Source organism: Zalophus californianus, chromosome 14 (genome assembly GCF_009762305.2).
Source record: "Zalophus californianus isolate mZalCal1 chromosome 14, mZalCal1.pri.v2, whole genome shotgun sequence".
Taxonomy (NCBI): domain Eukaryota; kingdom Metazoa; phylum Chordata; class Mammalia; order Carnivora; family Otariidae; genus Zalophus; species Zalophus californianus.
Window position 1 is genome coordinate 21,390,273 of NC_045608.1, and position 19,119 is coordinate 21,409,391.

Genomic DNA, 19,119 nt, shown 5'->3' on the forward strand with positions numbered 1-19,119 from the left:
TGAAGGCTTTAAGAAGGAGAATGACACAACCAGATTTAAGTTTTAAGAACATTCTGACTCAATTTAGTAGTCATGTTAGTAAATGAAAATTAACTGGAGTGGGCAAGAGTGGATGGAGGCAAAAAGTAACTCAAAATGGATTAAAGATCTACATGTAAGAGCTAAACTGTAAAAAAAAGAATTTTTTTTTTTTTTTGAGAAAGCAAGCAAGTGCAGGTGGGAGGAAGGGCAGAGGGAGAGGGGGAGAGAGAGAATCTTAAGCAGACTCCCTCCCTGCTGAGTATGGAGCCCAACACGGGGCTCAATCTCATGACCCTGAGATCATGACCTGAGCTGAAATCAAGAGTCGGATGCTTAACTAACTGAGCCACCAGGTGGCCCATAAAACTATAAAACTCTTGTAAGAAAATGCGGATGTAAATCTTTGGGACCTTGGATTGGATGATGGTTTCTCTGATAGGACACCACAAGCATAAATGACAAAAGAAAAACAAGTAAATTGGGCTTAATCAAAATTATAAACTTTTTAAGGGTGCCTGGGTGGCTCAGTCGTTAAGCGTCTGCCTTTGGCTCAGGTCATGATCCCAGGGTACTGGGATCAAGCCCCACATCGGGCTCTCTGCTAGGCAGGAAGCCTGTTTCTCTCTCTCTCACTCCCTCTGCTTGTGTTCCCTCTCTCGCTCTGTCAAATAAATAAATTAAAAAAAAAAAAATCTTAAAAAATTATAAACTTTTTAATGCCTCAAATGTCACTATCAAGAAAGTGACCAGAAAACTCAAAATGGGGGGAAAACTGCAAATCATTTATCTGGTAAATCTGGTAAGAGGATAATATCTAGAATATGTAAAGAACTCTTAAAACAAAAGAGACAACCCAATTACAAAACAGGTAAAAGATTTGAACAGATATTTCTCCGAAGATCTACAAATTAACAGTAAACACATGAAAACATCCAAACCTTGAAATACCACCTCACACCCATTAAAATCGCTATTACAAAAACAAAACAAAACCTGATAAGAGCAAGTGTTGGCAAGGATATGGAGACACTGGAGCCTTCCTACATGGTTGTGGGGTAATGTAAAATGGTGCGGTCACTTTGGAAATGGGTCTGGCAGTTCAAAAGTGAGGAGTTACCATATGACCCAATAACTCCAACTAGGAGAGTACATGTGCGCGTGCGCGCGCACACCAAGAAAAATAAAAACATATGTCCATACAGAAACCTGTACACAAGTGTTCATAGCAGCATTACTTATTAAGTCAAAAGAATGGGTGGCAAGAGATCAGTCTGGAAGCAACTGGAAAAGTTCAAGAGAAAGAGATAATGGTAACTTGCATTAATGTGGTGGGTATGAAGATGGAAAAAATGGGTAGAATAACAGGAAAAATTTACAAAATGACTTCAAATCCTGATTTGTGGGAAAGAGTAAAATAACCAGACACAAATTGGCTACTTTCAGGAGATAAAACAATACTTTAAAGTTTTGGAGAAATAACAAAAAGAGAGAGGGAAAGAAGTGCTTTCCACATAACAGAATAGCAATGAGAAACGAAATGTACCATAAAAGGGAAACGCATTACAGAACTATTTCTGATATTCTTCTGGAATAGGATCACTCTTTATTTAGACAACTCTGAAATGTGCAAAACTGAAAACTTAGAACTATACACAAAGATAAAACTTTGCGTTGATGACTAATTTTTGACTCAAGAATGAATTACTATATTGGGCTGATATTTATCAATTTCTTATGTATACTTATTCAAAGATGCTCTCTGATGTGAATCATCACATATAATCGATCTTTGCATTTTCAGGTGATTTAAACTTTTCATTTTTAAACATGAACGTAACTTTAGTTCCTGGCAAATGACTCTCTTGCTTACAAAAATGAGCTCTTAACTGGAACCACATGAAATTTTAAAACGATTTTCAATTAAACCTCTGCTGTTTCAACCTTTGGGGAACAAGACCATTCAGAAGTTGGCATAGCTTTATGAATTCTCCGTCATTCAGGACTGACTGGAGATGATGAAGATAAAATGCTTATGAAGAATAAAAGAGTAAAGCTGATTTTCCCCAAGAAGGGAAAAAAACAACAGAAGGATTGGTCAGTGTTCCTTACTACGAAGTCTCAGGAGAGCTGCAAGTTTTTCTCTAAAATAACCATCTCAAAGGTTGCAACACATTTCCTTGCCTTGCTTCAAAATTCTATGCCCGATAAAGTCTGTCCTCCTTCCCCACCATCCACTATTAAGTGTATAAGTATATACTGATCATAAGAAAACACTCAAACCTTCATAGTAAATGGGCTATAAGACAAATATTGTACACGTGAAATACATAATCAGGTGTCAAAATGAATAGACGTGACAAAAAGTGATGGAGTTTAGGGAAGAAGAAAAGTAGTCAAGGAATGCCTCTGCACAGGACAGAGCTGAGCTATGTTCAGGAAACTGGGTTTATGGGCAACCCCACATCGCAAGAAGAAAGGACCTAAGGGGCTAAACATGGCACTTCTAGAGGACAATGAAGAGTCAGGCTTGCTTAGAGCCAATTGTTTTTATTCTGAACAGTTTTAACAATTGGAGAGACATGGATTATCTTGAGTGGCTTATTAAGTTTAACTTTATTCTGGAAGACAACTTGAGACTTTAAAAGAACATGGGATACGGTGAAATCCATGGTCTTGGGAGAATTTCTCTGTAAACTCCTTTGGCATTCACTTCAGAAAATGGAAAATATTCTAACCCTCCCACAGGGCTCAGCAGTAGAGCAAAGTGATTAAGAGTCACAATGCCTGCCTAGGTTCATGGCCTATCTCTGCTACCAACAGCAGTGACACAGGGGCTAGTTACTTACACCTTTCTGGACCTTCATTTCCTCACTAGAAAAGGTTGCTACGGGGAATCACTGGGCTCCCACCTAGAGCATGTACAGTGACCAGTAAGGACTAGATCCTCTGCTTAGAGTTACCATGGGCAACTACTTACTGTAAATTATCAAAGGATATGGAAAGATATCCTGTAAGATTATTACTTGAGATTCAAGGGGGCAAAAAAGTCAATGGTCACTAAATTATGGGGTTTTTTAATACCTCGCCAAGATTGTTTCTCAATCTTCTGGTTAAGATGAAGTGTGTGTATCTTACTCCCAGAAGTGTTTTTGCTGAAATAGGAAAGCATACTGGCCAGAGAATCCAGAGAAGTTGATTCCACTGGGTAAAGTGGATCTCAGAATTTCAAGTTATCTCAAATGTACAAGGTGTCAGTGGCCTCAGGCAACAAATTTTGCCAGCCAAGTCTGCAATTCTATTGCTGCTATACAGTGATAGTGCACACAGCACTAGAAGTTACCCAATGGAGCCCAAGCTGAAAAAGGGAACATATATTACTGGACACAAACTTAACTTCCTCAGGGAGATAGCTCTAAAACTCTAGGAACTGTGATAAGTCTACAGCATGCTGAGCTTGCTGTCCCTGCAGGACACTCCTGTCTGACAAGCTGCACCACCAGCCCCGTGTCGTGATTGCTAGCTTTCCTAACGGCACAGTGAAGGCCTCAGCCGCTCACTGCTAAATGATTCTTTGCCCTTCCATAATCTTAGTTACCCTGTGGCTATTGGGCCTTCGGCACAACGCTGATGCCTTTGAGCATGTGGACTTCTGATTGCCGTGCCCTGCAACTGTTCTCTCCCCCCAGACTACAGCAACAGTTGGTCCTGGTTTTGTCTTTATTGCCTGACGGGTTTTTGGTTGTTCTTCACTGTCGGAGAGGCTACCACCCGCCACACTGCCTGAGATCCATTAGTGCCACCCTCTTTCCTTTGTTCCTTTCCTGTCTTAGGCCTCTCCATGCTGTCCCCAGATGCTATCTTTGTGTGACAAAGCCAGCCTTCCATTGGGCATCAAACAGTTCTTCCCATCCAATCAGACCCCTTCCCCTCCCTTCTCATGGGACACCTGTGCTCATCAGGTCCTGAGTGCTTATTGTCAGGGACTTGGGACTGCCTACTTGTGACCAAAAGAGCATGGGATTAGAACCCAGAGAATCCCAGGCCAGTCACCATTCTGCCACTTACTAGCTGTGTGACTTTGGGTAAACATGCACTTCAGTATCCTCTTAGGTCCAACAGGCATATCATCTATTTTTCAACAGGAGTAATAAGGAGTAAATGAGTGCATGACAGGGTAAAACCAAAGGCTATTGGGAATGATTTCAGCTCCTTCTAGGAATGAAGAAGTCATGAGAGCACTGGGAGGCTGGCCTCCAGAGAGCCACGATTTTCCTTTATTTAATCTATTAAAAGCCTGAGAAGAATTCTGAACGTTGTCCCCAAATAAGCTCTGCAGAACAATAACATCTCTTGAACTAACCATATTTATATACCCTCTTCAATTTAAGAAATTTATTATTTATGGCTAGAATGTCATCTGAATCAGATGTCTCAAAGTATTTACCATTTTTCTAACTAAAAATGCAGATTAAAAAAACTTAAATCACCCATAATCCCACCACCAAGAGAAAAAAAACATTAACATTTTACTGAATCTCTTTCTAGGCCTTTTCTGATTAGTTTTGTAAAAATACATGTAATGTAGTGTATATCTATATTTATGTACATATTTGGCAACTAATCTTTTCCATGTAATAATATATCAAACATTTCCCCAACTTCCAACCCTTAGTTTTCAAATGAAGGGTATTTTGAATCTATTTCATGATTATTCACATATGGACATAATACACCAACAGAAAGTTTTATATATCGAACTTTCTGGTTAATTTTTTTTTATCGAACTTTCTGGTTAATTTTAGAATCCCCAGAGAAAGTTAAATGTTTACAATAAAAAAAGTTTTATGTGTTGGTAAAATTCAAGTAATGAGTAAATGTAAAATACTAAAGAATAAAACTAAGTTTATATAAGTAAATTCAATAGTATAAATACTATGTAGATCATACCATCTAGAATGCCACATTTTTCTCCAACTGACACATTTTTTTAGATATAGGGTGCTAACAAATTAACAGGAACCATGAATAAGACAGTCTTATGGGTAACTGACTGATCAGAATTATTGCCTTCATTCAAACCTGCATCAGAAAGAAACACTCTGTTCTAGGAGAAAAAAAATAAAATAAAATTTAAGATTCTGTAAAGTGATAACCTGCTTTATATTCATGTGTCAGTATAAACCAAGCAGTGGTCTTAAACTGAAAAACACAGGAAACACTGTCACAGCTCACCTACAACTTTAAGGAGCTTTACAAAAACATGGGTGTTACTTGTTTCAATATGAAGACAATAAAGGCAAGAAAAGACCAAAGATCTTTCCTACCTTTTTAAAGATTTTATTTGTTTGAGAGAAAGAGAGCGAGCATGGGAGCACGAGCCGAGGGGGAGGGGCAAAGGGAGAAGGAGAAGCAGACTCCCGTCTGAGCAGGAGCCTGATGCAGGTCATGATCCCAGGGTCCTGGGATCGAAGGCACACACTTAACCAACTGAGCCACCCAGCCGTCCCGATCCCTCCTACTTTTAATAAATTTGAGGGACTACTGACAAAATGGACTCTTAAAACCATTACTGAGCTTTTGCCCTTAGACAAATACTGGCATGCATTTTCTGTTTTTAAAATATTTAGGCCAGGGGTGCCTGGATGGCTCAGGTCAAGATGTGTCATAGGATCGAGCCCCATGTCAGGCTCCATGCTCAGCACCGAGTCTGCTTGAGATTCTCTCTTTCTCTCTCTCTCCCTTCCTCTGCCCCTCCCCACACTCACTCGCTTTCTCTTAAGTATTTTTTTAAAAAATATTTATGCCAAAGATAGAGATTAGACAGCCAAACTCAGGAGAATTTCTATAAACCAAAGACATAAAAACAATGAATGAAAAGATTTCAACAGTCAAGTCACACAAGAAATTCAAATGGTCTACTAATAGGAAAACACACTCAACTTCACTAATAAGGCACGCAAATTTATTTTTAAAGACTTTTTTTTTTATCTGACAGAGAGACAGTGAGAGAGGAAACACAAGCAGGGGGAGTGGGAGAGAGAGAAGCAGGCTTCCCGCAGAGCAGGGAGCCCGATGCAGGGCTCAATCACAGGACCCCAGGGTCATGACCTGAGTTGAAGGCAGATGCTTAACGACTGAGCCACCCAGGCGCCCCTAAAGCATGCAAATTTAAGTAAGAGATTATTTCTGCATATCAAATTGGCAAAAAAAAAATGGAAAAAAAATGGAAAATGAACACTATCAAACACTTGGAGGGCAATCTGGCAGTAATACCAAAATTTTAAATAAGCATGTCCTTGCAGCAAAATCCCACTTTTATATATTTCTCCTAGAGAAATAGTAACCTAAGGCATGAAGACATGTACAACCATGTTCACAGAAATATTACTTGTAACCTGCAAAAAGGAAAATATCTAAAACACCTAAATCGACTTATCATTTAGGGAATGGTTACATCACCTATGCTTTGTTCACACTAGAAAAGGTCACTCAGCCTTCAAAAGGACATGGACATTAAATAACATAGCAGGGTGTTCACAATGTGTCACTCCGTGAAAAACAAAGCCAACTACAGAACCATATGTATGGTAGGATCCCGTTTGCCGTAGAAAACAAAAATAACCCAAGTGATAGTTTATTTTCATTTTAAAAACTTCTTTGAGTATGTATAGACAATGATCCGGAAGGAAAAACTGTTTCTAGTGTTTCTCCCTGGAGTTATGAATATGTGATGACAAGAGACAGGGACTAAGTTTTTATTTTATAACTTTCCCTGTTTGAATTTTTTTATAAACAATTATATCACTTTTATAATTTAAAAAATTACCAATAAGGGGGGGGGTTCTCTCAAAAAATTAAAATGCAACATATTGTCAGAGTAAAATTTAAAAAGTACCTCAGCACACGGACCGCCCAGGAAGTTAGGGAGTTATCTGCTCAATAAGTAAGCTGGAGAATTAAGGCATCATCTTCAATAGAATGACTAAGCATCAGCTGTAACAATCAGCTTACCTCTTTAGGTGATAGATTTTGTGTGTATACTGTCCCTTTTCTCCATCCTTCTCATAAGGTTCATTTTTTAAGACTTCAATTCCTTCTCCACCACCAGTTTCATTCTTACTAGCTTCTGCAACAGAGTAAAGCTGCCCAACCTGATACTGGAATTTCAGAGCACAGAATTTCATTAAGCCAGTAGTACCTGCGGAAATTTCCTATGCTAAAATCTTACCATATATGATATAGAAAAGTTTGTCCAAATCATTCAGCACATCTGTTCCATATGAAAACATGACTCAAGTTAAAAATTAATGTTTAGGAAGATTAAGCACTAGATGATCATACAGCTTCAACAAACTAATATTTTATGAGATTTCCATGATTTGAGAAAATTGCTAGTTACAAATACTCTGGGGTGCCTTCATATGTACTACCCACTTATCAAGAAAACATCTTGATGTGTGGCCCAGCTTTTTGTATAATATATATTTCTATTTTCCAAAGCACTTTCATGTCTATTCTATCTCATTTAATTTCACAAAATTCTCGGGGGAAAAAAAGGCATGAAGGAATATAATTGTTACTCTGCTAATTAAGAAAGATAAGCAATCAGAATACCACTGTCAATGATAAAGAGGAGGTATATAAAGTGTAATTTAAAAGCCTGAAAATACAAAGAACCATTACGGTCCAAATTTTAGTAGACCTCTAGGGTCTTTTTTCCGACGACTTATGCCTGACATGCCTAATTTAGCCCTTGTCCACCTCAAGAGAATGGATACTGGATATCCAGGATCAAAACTGTTAATGGTAAAGTTCTCCAGTAAACAGAAACTGTTTTTAAAGTATTACAAATACACAAGAATTACTATAAAAGGCAAGAAATTGCTGACAGTGGCTTCTATTTCATTTTAAAGTAAATCAGAATTCTCAATGGCCTGAACCAATACCTGTGAGTGGGCAGTATTGTTCTGTGCCAATCTGAAGCTGCTATAACAGTTCCAACAAATAATAAAAGGCAAAGTTCTCATGTTCTAATTTGTTCTAGTGACTCAACCATGGCACAGTCTCCAATCTCTTCAAATTTGGCTAAATCTCTTCCTCCAGGTGAGGACAACCTGAAGAAATGCTTTTCTTTGTTTTTAAGCACATTTTCAAAGAAAAGCTATCTGTAAGAATGAAATCATTGAAAATGAACATTTTATTTGAGACAATAAATAGGAGTAATTGTAAGTTCAGTAAATACTTATATTTAAAAAGTCCATGGGAATATGACACTATCTTTAAGGTTAATTTAAATACACACCAACTCAATCACTCAATTTGGGTTTAGAAAGCTAGAAGCTAGAACCAAACACACTTCTTAAAAGCAACAAAGATAATTTCTGTAGGGATTTTAGACTGCAGAGAGGGTGTATTTCTTCTCTGGTTTTTGTGATACAACACCAGGGTTAGTCCAATAATGCTACAATCCTTAAATCCTTTAAAATGTACTTTTCAACACTGTCATATTCTTAAAGGACAATTAAAATGTCTCTAAATCAAAAGGTAAATTTAATCTTGGTCAGGAACAGAGTAACAGAACTTTACAAAGAAACAACAGTATCCAAAAAAATGTTATTAATGAACTGATATTTTGTGGCATGCCACTAGCCTTTACTTTTCATTTTTGAGACTAATTTGAGAGAGAAGGCATGTTTAATAAGTCTGAATAGAAGAAAAAGCTGAGATTATTTTCAGTGACAACACCAAGTCAGAAAGATTTCGACAAGTTGATCCAACTGACTGAAACGAAAGAAAAAATTTAACAAAAACAAATGTCAATTTCCACATTCAGGTTCAAACAATCAATTGCACAAGTAAAGCATAGGGGTGCCTGGTTTGAGTGTTTTAATATGGGGAAACCTCAAGCACTACTGAGACATATATAGCTAAGTTCAAGTCTACTTTAAGCTGTGCCAGACAGCTACTCATTTATAGTTCCTGCATTTTGGGTTTGTTTGGTTTTTTTTCTCCTTTCTGTCTTCTGTCAGCTGTCACTTCTTAGGTTATCAGTTTGTTTTGTCCCACTTCCAATTCACTGCTTCTAATCTACTGTCAGCTCCAGGAAAACCAGATAACTGAGCAAGTGCAAACTGTGTGCAAGTTACAGAATGACCCAGAGGGCTTTGTGGGGTTTGCTACACATACCACATACCTCAGTTTCTCTGCTTTTATCTTCCTTCCTGGCTCTACCACAAATAGCTACAACCGAAGGACACGCAAGTTCTGAACAGGTAGTGTATTTCTATATTATGTGCAGATCAAGGGAGACAATAATCTCTCTCAGTTACGTGCTGGTCGGACCACGTCTGGAATACTGTCTTCAGTTAAGAGCAACAACTACAACACAAGCAGTGGTTAGACCAGCTGGTGAGGAAGTCTAGAGGTCATGTTATACTAGGCCAAATGAACGTGCTGGGAATGTTTAACCCTGTGACCTCATGTAGAGACGATGGAACAAAAGAACTTGAAGGGAGGAGAGAGAATGGCCAAGAGAAAACCTGAAGGGCTACCATATGCCAGACAGAATAGACTTATTTCCCACTGCACAAGTGGAAGGAACTGTAAACAACAAACATTATAGGAAAGCAAATTTTGTCTTAAAGACAAATGCATAAAATATCCAACAGTAAAACAGACTTCCTCTAAGCAGCAAGTTACTTAACCTTAAAGTGCTTTGTTGAGGTTGGAACCTCCTTTCTCTGGGATACTGTAGCCAGAAATCCTGAACTGGGAAGAAGATTAAACTACATTCTTTAGAGCCTTCTGAAACAAGGCAGTGTAACAGAATTCATGTACAATGAATTATCTGTAATACACCACAATTCATTTTGTCACATAGACTGGAATGTAAAGGTAAGTAAATACAACTTTAAATTGTATGACTTTAAATATGACTTTAACATATTGAAATAAGCTGTATCAACAAAATAATACAGAAAAAACCAAGACTTACCTCCTGAACAGAACATGGCAAAACCACACGGCTAAAATGACAAAAGAAAAAAAAATGTCACGTATAAAATATTTGGCTTTAAAACACAGATCTCTAGATCTGTGTTTTACTTAGAACTCTTGCTTAAATCCAACAATAGCTTAATACAAGAATGTCATTGTCTTTACAATGCCTACGGCTCTAAATAAAAATTTTTAAATTGGGGAAATAAAACTACCATTTGCGGCCCTCAATGATCACTCCCATTTAGTGTCCTCATTGTACCAGGACCTCAAAAACACAGTTGCAGAGATTCTTGTGAGGAGAAAAGGAACAACAGAAAACTCATCACTGAAAATTACAGGGTACTGAATACATTATTTTTAGACTGTCTAGTCAGGTTGCCCTCATGAAATTTTTAGTATGGTTTCATTCTCCATCTATATGCTACATATTTTGTTTTTATGATATTTCTGATAGAATATATGTCTTGAATCTCATGAATGAATGCTTCCAAAAATTGTTCCCCACTACCCAATTATTCTCAGTTTTATTAAACAAGTAAAAGGTCCCTTAGATATAACAAGAAAAAACTTTACCAAGGGAAATACTTTGAATCTTAGAAATAGAACCCCTTCCAGGGCAGACGCAATGTAAGGTTGACTGGTGTTTGATCTTGTCCAAGAGTTTGTTACTAGACCAACAAAAGGACTGAAATGGAGGCATAATGCCCCAGAAGATATAATTCAAAAAAAATATTATGGTAAATTATATCAGAATATTGCACTTTATCACCAGATTTTTATAGGGAAGTACCTTCACTTATCTTTGGCATAAACTCTGAAAACCCCTGAATATCAATTATCTCACGATAATAGCTGGTGTCCAAGATAGCAACTTCTTTTTTTGGCCTGCTTTCTCACACTTTTCCCTGCTAACCATTAAGGTACCATAGCAGTGTTATGTAAACTTTCATTTTAACTCTCTATTATAATGAGAGGAAAAAAAAACCCACAACTGTCACCTTGATTTTCATTTTATAGAAAATTCCCAATAGTTTTTCCTCATTCCAACTTTTCTTCAGCTGCACTGTCCACCCACCCCTCTCTTCCTATTCTCCTCAAATATCTACGCCTGAGTCCTCACATCACCTTGATCTCCAACATGTATAAAACATGCCTCCTGTTATTCTCTCCTCCTTCACTATCAGGAGTCACTCATCACTCCTTGTCTTTCTGATAATGGTCACCTAAAGACGACGAACATTCTCAAACACCATGATTACTAATTCCTATTCTCATAAAAAAACTGTTATACAAAAATCCTTGCATACCTAATCCTTTTAACTGTCTCCTCAGAGTACACACTGATTTGCTCACTGTCCCAGGAAGAGAAAATAAACTGGGGCCAAGAGGGTGTGGTGGGGGCGGGGGGGGGGGGGGGCAGAATAAGATATAGAGGCTGAGAGCTTATTCTGGAAGATAAAGAAAGATATAGACAGAGATATAGGTTGGAAGCATATTTTTAGGGCCTGGAATACAATGATAAGAAATCTATTACATTTATTAGGCAACAAGGAATCCAGGAAGGTTGTTCCAAAAGGGAAGTGACATGACTACAGCCAATCTAAAGAAGTCATCTGTAGCTGCTTAAAAAACATTGAGAGGCAGGAGTGTGGGGAATAACCATCTCTGAGGAGGCTGGGCAAGGGTTTACAAAGGCCTGAACCAAGATGACGGGCTGCAGAGGAAACGGAAGGAATAGAGAGGAAAGAGTTAAAGACTTCCCGGAACTTTCACAAAACCAAACAATCACTGCTGAGTAATTTTAACAACTACTCACTAGTGGGAAGATCCCTATTTTTATATAACAACACTTTCAGCAAAACTTATTTCACAAAATCAAAGTGACTCAATAAGACATTCTGGATGAATAATGAGTCAAATAAATTCTTCAAGATTTGCTTAGTGAAAAGTAAAAGAAATAGACAGACTTTGATTTTTTTTCCTCAAAGCCTCATTCAACTTTTACAATTTGAAAATTTTCAAAATTCTCTGAAAACCCTCAGGAAAATAATTTTCCAAATGGAACTAGCAACTAGTTCTTTAGAACTAGGACTTTACACTAATGGCAACTTCACCTATTGCTTAAATAACAACTTAAAGGAACTCCCCCACCCTGAAAAGTCATTTCTAACCTTTTATGTCAAAAATAGATGGCATTTCTTAAAACAACAAACATTTGCCAAAATATTTTACAGTTTAACAACACCTTCACATAGGAATGACCTATTCATTGCTCCTAACCAAAAACGATTTTAGAAAGTTGACTTGAAAATAGGAGGAATCATTTTTTTCATTCAACAACACTGAGCACTTACAGGATGGTGGCCTAGATGCTATGCCGGGTACTACAAACAAGATAAAAACAGCCTCTGCTTTCAAAAAGTCTAAAAGGAGAAAAAAAAAAAGTCTAGGGAGACATACATGAAGAGTGAACATCAAGAAATGTAATTTATAACTTCTTAGGAAAAAAATTACATTTGGGCACATTTCGGCATGTGTTACCTTGGCGCATTTAAATTTTTATAATGAAAGTAACGGTTTCACAAAAAGCGTATCGTGCAAATTCCCAATGGGAACTTCTTTCCATGAGTTAGCTTGATACTCCTCACATAACTGTCAAAGGGATCTACTGAACACTTAATTCACATTTTAGGAGGGAGGAAATAACTCTAATAAAAATGACGAGATCTATGATGTAAGATCAGTTCTACAACTCACTTGCTATGTGACTTGGGCCAAGTCAATTTCCTTCTGTCTTGTTTCCTCCATTTGTCTTAATATCTGCCACCTACCTTACATTAAAAAGTTGTCAGAGTAATAAATAAAACTTTCATGATACATTGTATAAACGACTTGGAAGAAAAACTTTATATAAATCCAGAATTCAATACTATAAACTTTATCCAAAAATGTGTCTTTTCTCAGGATCCCTGTCACTGACTAAAGTTGTTAATTTTTCATTAACTTAACAAGTACTTATTGAGCCCTTACTATGCTCCAAGGACTATTCTAAGAGTTGGGAATATGGAAGTTAACAAAGTAGACAAATTCATGGAGCCTGCATGTAGCCAAGAGAATACATGTAGTAAAATAGAAAAAAGGTGAATGTATTGTATGTTAGATGGTGATAACTGCTACAGACAACAATAATGCAGGAAAGGCAAATACAGTGGGGGTTGCAATTAGGTCTTCACAGAGGGACTCCCTAAGAAAGTGATACTTAAGCAAAGACCAGAAGGAGGTAGATTACTGAGATGAGAGAAGAGCACTTCAGGCAGAGGGAACAGCAAGCAGAAAGGCCCTGAACTAAGCTTTTTCCCTGAAGTAATGAAAGAACTATAAGGACGCTTGAGCTTGAAATGGACACAGGCACGTGCAGGGTAGTAAATGTGATCAGAGCAGAAGAGAAAATAGTGTAAGACCTCGTGGGCTATTGTAAGGACTTTTTTAATTCACGAGATAAGGAGGCTTTGGAGGGTTTTAAGCAGAGAAGTGACAGTAGTGACTTTCTAAAGGAAGTTTGAGAACACTAAAGATAAGGTGTCTTAACTAAATTAAGCCAAAATTTACGTTTAAGAATTTAAAGTGAGAAGAGCATTTGAAAAACCAAAGAACAGGCCATACTCGAAATCCCTAGGTGCCCACAGGATGCTGACGATACGAACCAGCTGTGACAACTCAACAATCATGGCTAAACATTTCCTGTGATAGTTACAGTGCTTGCCGGTGGGAAATGCCATAACTTTTCATTAAATTACTCCGCCGGTCTAATGCACCTGAAAACCCTTCCATTTGACAGGCCACGTGTTAACAATTCTTCACGTCAACCCCGTGAAGTAGGTGGAACCCAATCACCCCATCTTAAAGATGTGAAAACTGAGACTCAAAGCAGAGCGACGGCTCCCCTGATAAGTCAACTGAGCCGCCCGGGGGAGCGCAGTTTTTCCGAACTCCCAGCTCCTGCCTGAACTTCAGGGCGCCTACGTCCCACCTCGAGTCCCCACACCGTGGCTGTCTTCACCGGGCAAACCCATCTTTCGCGGGCTACAGGTAAGCTCCACCCCACACGACAAATCACTGTCAGACCCACCGCGCCTCCCCACCCTCGGGCTCCGACTCGGCCCCTGGCTCGGTCCTCCCGGGCGGGCGTGCGGGTGGGCCCAGGCTGGGACTGGAGATGGGGGGTGGGGAGAAGGCGGGTCCCAGCGGAAACTCCCGGCCTCGCCTTCCCGAGCCACGCGCTCCGACCCGGACCCAGGAGCCTCCGCCCCAGGGGAGTGGGCGGCGGGATTACCACGGCAACGCCAGGGGACAGAGTCTGGGGGCGCGCAGCGGTGAGGCCTTCAGTGGGCCGGGGGCGCGGGCCGGGGGGAGGGGGCGCGCGCAGGGAGCGGCCAGCCAGAGGCTCGCTCCTTTCTAGGAATATTTCGCTTCCGCCACTTCTCAATCAGTGAGTCTCCCACCCCCGCCGTTGGGTAACCTTGCTCGCGCCCACCGACCCACTCACAATTCCTTAATCAGCACCATCTTCCTGGAACCCCCTCACAGCTGCCGCCGCTATCACCGCCACCGCCGCCGCTACCGCCCCTCACGGCGCCTGCGCAGCCCCGCCTCCTTACCCCCCTCGCCGAACCACCGCGGCGCCTGCGCGTCCACACCCTTCCGCCGCGTCTCGTCGCGTCAGCGCGCGCCAAGGGCTAGCTCCGCCCTAGTCTCGCGCCCCACCATGGGCTCGTGGAGCTTCCACTGCGGCTGCGCGTCTGGCTCATGGTGGGGGCCTTAAGGCTTCTACTGCTGCTGCGCACACTAGGCGCGCGCTCGCGAGTTCCCTTCTTGCGGCTCCTCCCTCCAGTCAAGTTCCGTCGGGGTGTGTGTGCAGCCTCCGCTCTTTGGTGAGTTTTCCAAATAGTTCTCTGAAGTCGTTTCCTCGTGACCAGCGCTAAACTTTCTCCCACTGCTTTTGAGAAGAGGTCCTCTCCTTGAACTCTCACTCCGGGCTCCACGTGAAAGACTTGTGTCGGGTTGGGGAGGCCGACGCCACCGCGTTGTGCTCCGGTGGCGGGCTCCGTCGGATTCCGGGAGACCGAGACTTAACTGACTCGCAGCTCACTTGCATATTCCGGCAGCCTCGTGAGTGCAGCCGTGTGGCCGTTGCTCACCAGGCTAGGGCCAGCAGCTGTGGCCACACCAGCTCCCCAGCCCCCGAATCCACCCCACAATCCAGTGACTCGACGGGAGGAGCGCCCTCTACTGGCGACGAGGTTCCCTGTGGGGGCAAGGGGTTCTCGCCCGTAAGACCCAGGAAGGGGACCTGGCTGGGAGGGCGGTCGCGCAGCCACAGTGAGAGCCCGCGCGACCCCCCATACCCAGGCTCCAAGCTGCCTGAAAGGTTTTTGGCTTTTTTTTTTGGCTTTTTGGTGGACCTTCGGATGAGTGGTGGCCCCGGGGGTCACTCGTTTACTCTGTGCCAGGCACAGTACCAGGCACTGGGGTACATCTGGAAACAAAATCCGCACGGCCCCTGACCTCCCTTAGGAACAAATCAATAAGAGGATTTGGTTTAGCGGTGAGCGCTATTCCATGAATGAACGAAACAGGGTAATGGAAGAGGCAGAGGCATCAAGGGAAGGCTCTCAGGAGGCCATGGTTGAGCCTACGGTTATGAACAGCCCAGCCTGTGAAGGTGGTGGGGGAGACACTCCAGTTAGAGGGAGATAGCCCCTGAGGCTGGAGTATTTGAGGGACAGGTGGAGGGTAGGTGTAACTAGAACATTTTAAATGAGGGGGGAAGATAAGTTGGGACTAAATAGGTCACTAGGCCATAGTAAAGAACTTGAATTGTATTCCGAGAACCATGGGAAGCTGTTAGAAGGTTATCAGAAGAATAAAATGAACGTTAAAAATGTTTGATATAAATCTGTGTGGTGTATCGGGTACTAGAAGACACCCAGTGGAATTAGGGCTACCTCAAAAGTAATATAAATGAAATACTTAACAAAAAGCTAGAGATTTCCTCCTAAGGCAGTATCTGGGGATCATTTCTGTGATGCCTGAAGCACTTTGCTAGTTATGATGACGACCATTCAAGGAAACGTGCCCTCTCCGGGATGTTAGAAGTTGGGAGTAGCTTCCATCTTTTTGGCACCTATCATATGCCAGGTACTGTGCTAGGTAATGGAGATGCTTTATCTCATTGGCTGTATGATGATATATCTCAAGAGCAAGGCAATGAGATAGGTATTTTAGCATGTTTTAGAAAGGAAAGAAAATGAGGTTCAGGGAACCAAAGTGACCTGTGCAGAAGTCATTAAGCCAGCTTGTTTACAGAACCAGGTTTCAAATCTGGGTTTTAAAAACTTCAAAGTCTGGTCTTTCCACTGCACTGAGGGTTTTTTTTTTTTTAGGAAAAAATGAATAGGAAGCTGGGGCATGCAGACAATCTATGACAAATAATTGTTCTCAATTACGGGAAGAAGGTGGTTATGGTCAAAATCTAGAAGTTACTTAGAATAAAGTACAAATTTGAATAGTATGCCTCTGTGTGTGTGTGTGAGATATTTTTTAAGGTCCAAGGAGGTAATATTAATTGTCAAACCCGTAAGTAGTCATTTTATGTCATAATTTCTCCCGAAATGTTATGCAGGGTGAAAATACAGCTTTAAAAACTTTGTGGATGAATTTGTGGTTGACGTGCTTTATCAATCATTAAGAAAAATTGAGGATGTTGTATAACTTTTCTTGACGTTTTCCCACAAGTGTTCATTAATTCCACTGTCTGCATAGCACAGTTGCTGCTCATAGTTAGTACTCAAATGTTTGTAAAATAGACTGTGCTAGATGGAGCCTAACTCTGAACCATTAATACAGTATGGATAATGTTTCCCTTTGTCATCCAAAGATTGATACTAAAACATTCAGGAGCGCCTGGCTGGCTCAGTTGGTACAGCATGTGACTCTCGATCTTAGGTTTGTGAGTTCGAGCCCCACGTTGGGTGTAGAGATTACTTAAAGGAAATAAGATCTTAAAACACCCAAATTTCCAGGGCACCTGGGTGGCTCAGTTGGTTAAGCGTCAGACTCTTGATTTTGCTCAGGTCATGATCTCACAGTCATGAGCTGAGCATGGAGTCTGCTTGGGATTCTCTCTCTCCCTCTCTTCTCCCCTCTTGTGCTCTCAAAAAAAAGAAAAGTATAAAACATTCAATACAAACTACAAGGATAAATTAAGAAAGTAACCAGTTTAGACGTATTTATTGAGGGGAAAAATACTAATTCAAAATTAGCTAGGTTGGTAGAAAACATGAAATCTAGTTATTGTGCTTTCTATCTGCCTAGGAGATAAAAGTGGGAGAATGAAGGAATATTGAAGAGGACTAGAGAGCAGCAAAGACATGAACCATTACCCCAAAATGAGAAAGGAGGACATACAAAGAAAAAGATCATTACAAATAAAAATAAACTAACGGATTGTGTGGCATGTTCTTATTTTAAAACTAACGATGTTAGATCTTGCGCATTTTGCAAATATGGGCATAATATGGGATATAACTTACTAATAATTGTTTCTGGATATAGAAAAAATCAACATCTTTTAAGCTTAATGTTTCTTGTTCTTTGTTCTAACTTTCAGCCCTCAACAAAGGTAACTTTACACACAAGTGTACGATTGCATTTAACTAATTCTGCATGCCTCGTATAATGAACAATCTCATTGCTGTCATTCTGGAGCAAAGAGCTCATTCTAGTAAGAATAATGGTAGATTTATTGAGGCGGATCAAAAGATTTCTGACCATGAGTGATGTTTGGAACACTTATGCACTAGTTGATAAAGTACGACTCTGGTCAAAGAAATTCGGTGAGTCTTTCAAATATTATAATTCAGTTTCCCCCCTTTTTCTTTTTTTCCTAAAGCAGACGTTCTTAACCAAAGGCTTTTTGGTGGGTGTTAGGGAATTTGTGAACCACTGAAATTATATAATTTTATGTCCATCTTTCTGGGGGGAGAAGTCTATAGCTTATATTGCCTTGCTTAGTCTGCATTTTCCCATCCTATTTTTACCTTCTTCCAATTCTAGAATTATCTTGATTGAGACTATTTCTATGAAAACTAGAAATATTTCCAAGAATAATTTTGTCAAATCTTAGGGCATCAATCATAATATTGTGCCACCTTTGGGGACATAGGATTGGGCTTTGCAGTAGAAAACCCTTGGCCTGAATCCAGGCTCAGCCACTTGCTGCCTATGTACCTTGAGTAAATTATTTAATCTCTCAGGGACACTATCTCTACAAGGAATATCTATAACAGATTTGTTGTGAGGAATAAAAGACATGAAGTGTGTAAATCTCTCTCTTACTACCTGATACGTAATAGGTGTTTGATGAATGGGAATCATTTGAAAGCATATAGCTTTCAGAGAGCAGAACAATAAATTAATATATAATTAAGTTCCTCCCATCCATCTCCCTTCATTCCTAGAGGTAGCTACTATCAGTAATCACTGTTCATCCTAATGTATGAATAAGAATGCATATATGAATGCATATATTTCTATATGTATCCATAAATGACTATAGTAACTTACACTTTCACCTGCAGAGCATAATACAGATTTCTGTTCTGTATCATCACCAACATTGGGTATTGTCAGAATTTTTCATTTTTGCCGCTTTTATTGGTTTTAGATCGCTGTCTCACGTATTCACTTGGCATTTCCCCGCAGTGTCAGGATCTCCATGCTTACTGTCCATGTTCTTATTTGCTCATTTTCCTATTGGTTTTGTTTTCCTCTTTTTGATTTATAGAAGAATATATACATAGCTAGTTTGGATTTGAATTCTGTTTTGATTATATGCACTTTGTATACATATTTTCTATCTGTGGATTGTTATATCACATCGTTTGTAGCAGGGTTTCTCAGTCTCTACAGTACTGACATTTTGGGTCAGATTATACTTTGTTGTGGAGACTATTCTGTGCCTTGTAGGATGTTTAGCAGCTTCCCTGGCCTCTATCCACTAGATGCCAGTAGATTCTCTCCAGTCATGACAATCAAAAA

General features: G+C 40.1%; 1 protein-coding gene and 1 long non-coding RNA gene across 7 annotated transcripts in view; one reads left to right on the plus strand and one right to left on the minus strand.

Moving 5' to 3' along the window:
• The window catches only part of PITPNB (phosphatidylinositol transfer protein beta), a 62,983-nt gene extending 48,295 nt beyond the window's left edge, over window positions 1-14,688 (minus strand). For all 6 annotated transcript variants that reach the window (XR_004819605.1, XR_004819604.1, XR_004819606.1 and 3 more), the window contains exons 1-3: window positions 14,567-14,688; window positions 10,016-10,046; window positions 7,033-7,178 (exon numbers count right to left, since the gene is read on the minus strand). Coding sequence is in view for 3 of the 6 variants with exons in the window: in XM_027575259.2 (XP_027431060.1) it covers window positions 7,033-7,178; window positions 10,016-10,046; window positions 14,567-14,586 (197 nt within the window). In the remaining 3 variants the exon portion in view is untranslated. The remainder of the gene's footprint in view (window positions 1-7,032; window positions 7,179-10,015; window positions 10,047-14,566) is intronic.
• A 6-nt stretch (window positions 14,689-14,694) lies between these two features.
• Window positions 14,695-17,526, plus strand: LOC113912295. The gene is made up of 2 exons (XR_003516794.1): window positions 14,695-16,218; window positions 17,395-17,526. It is a non-coding gene; the product is annotated as an uncharacterized LOC113912295 (long non-coding RNA).
• The last annotated feature ends 1,593 nt before the right edge of the window (window positions 17,527-19,119 follow it).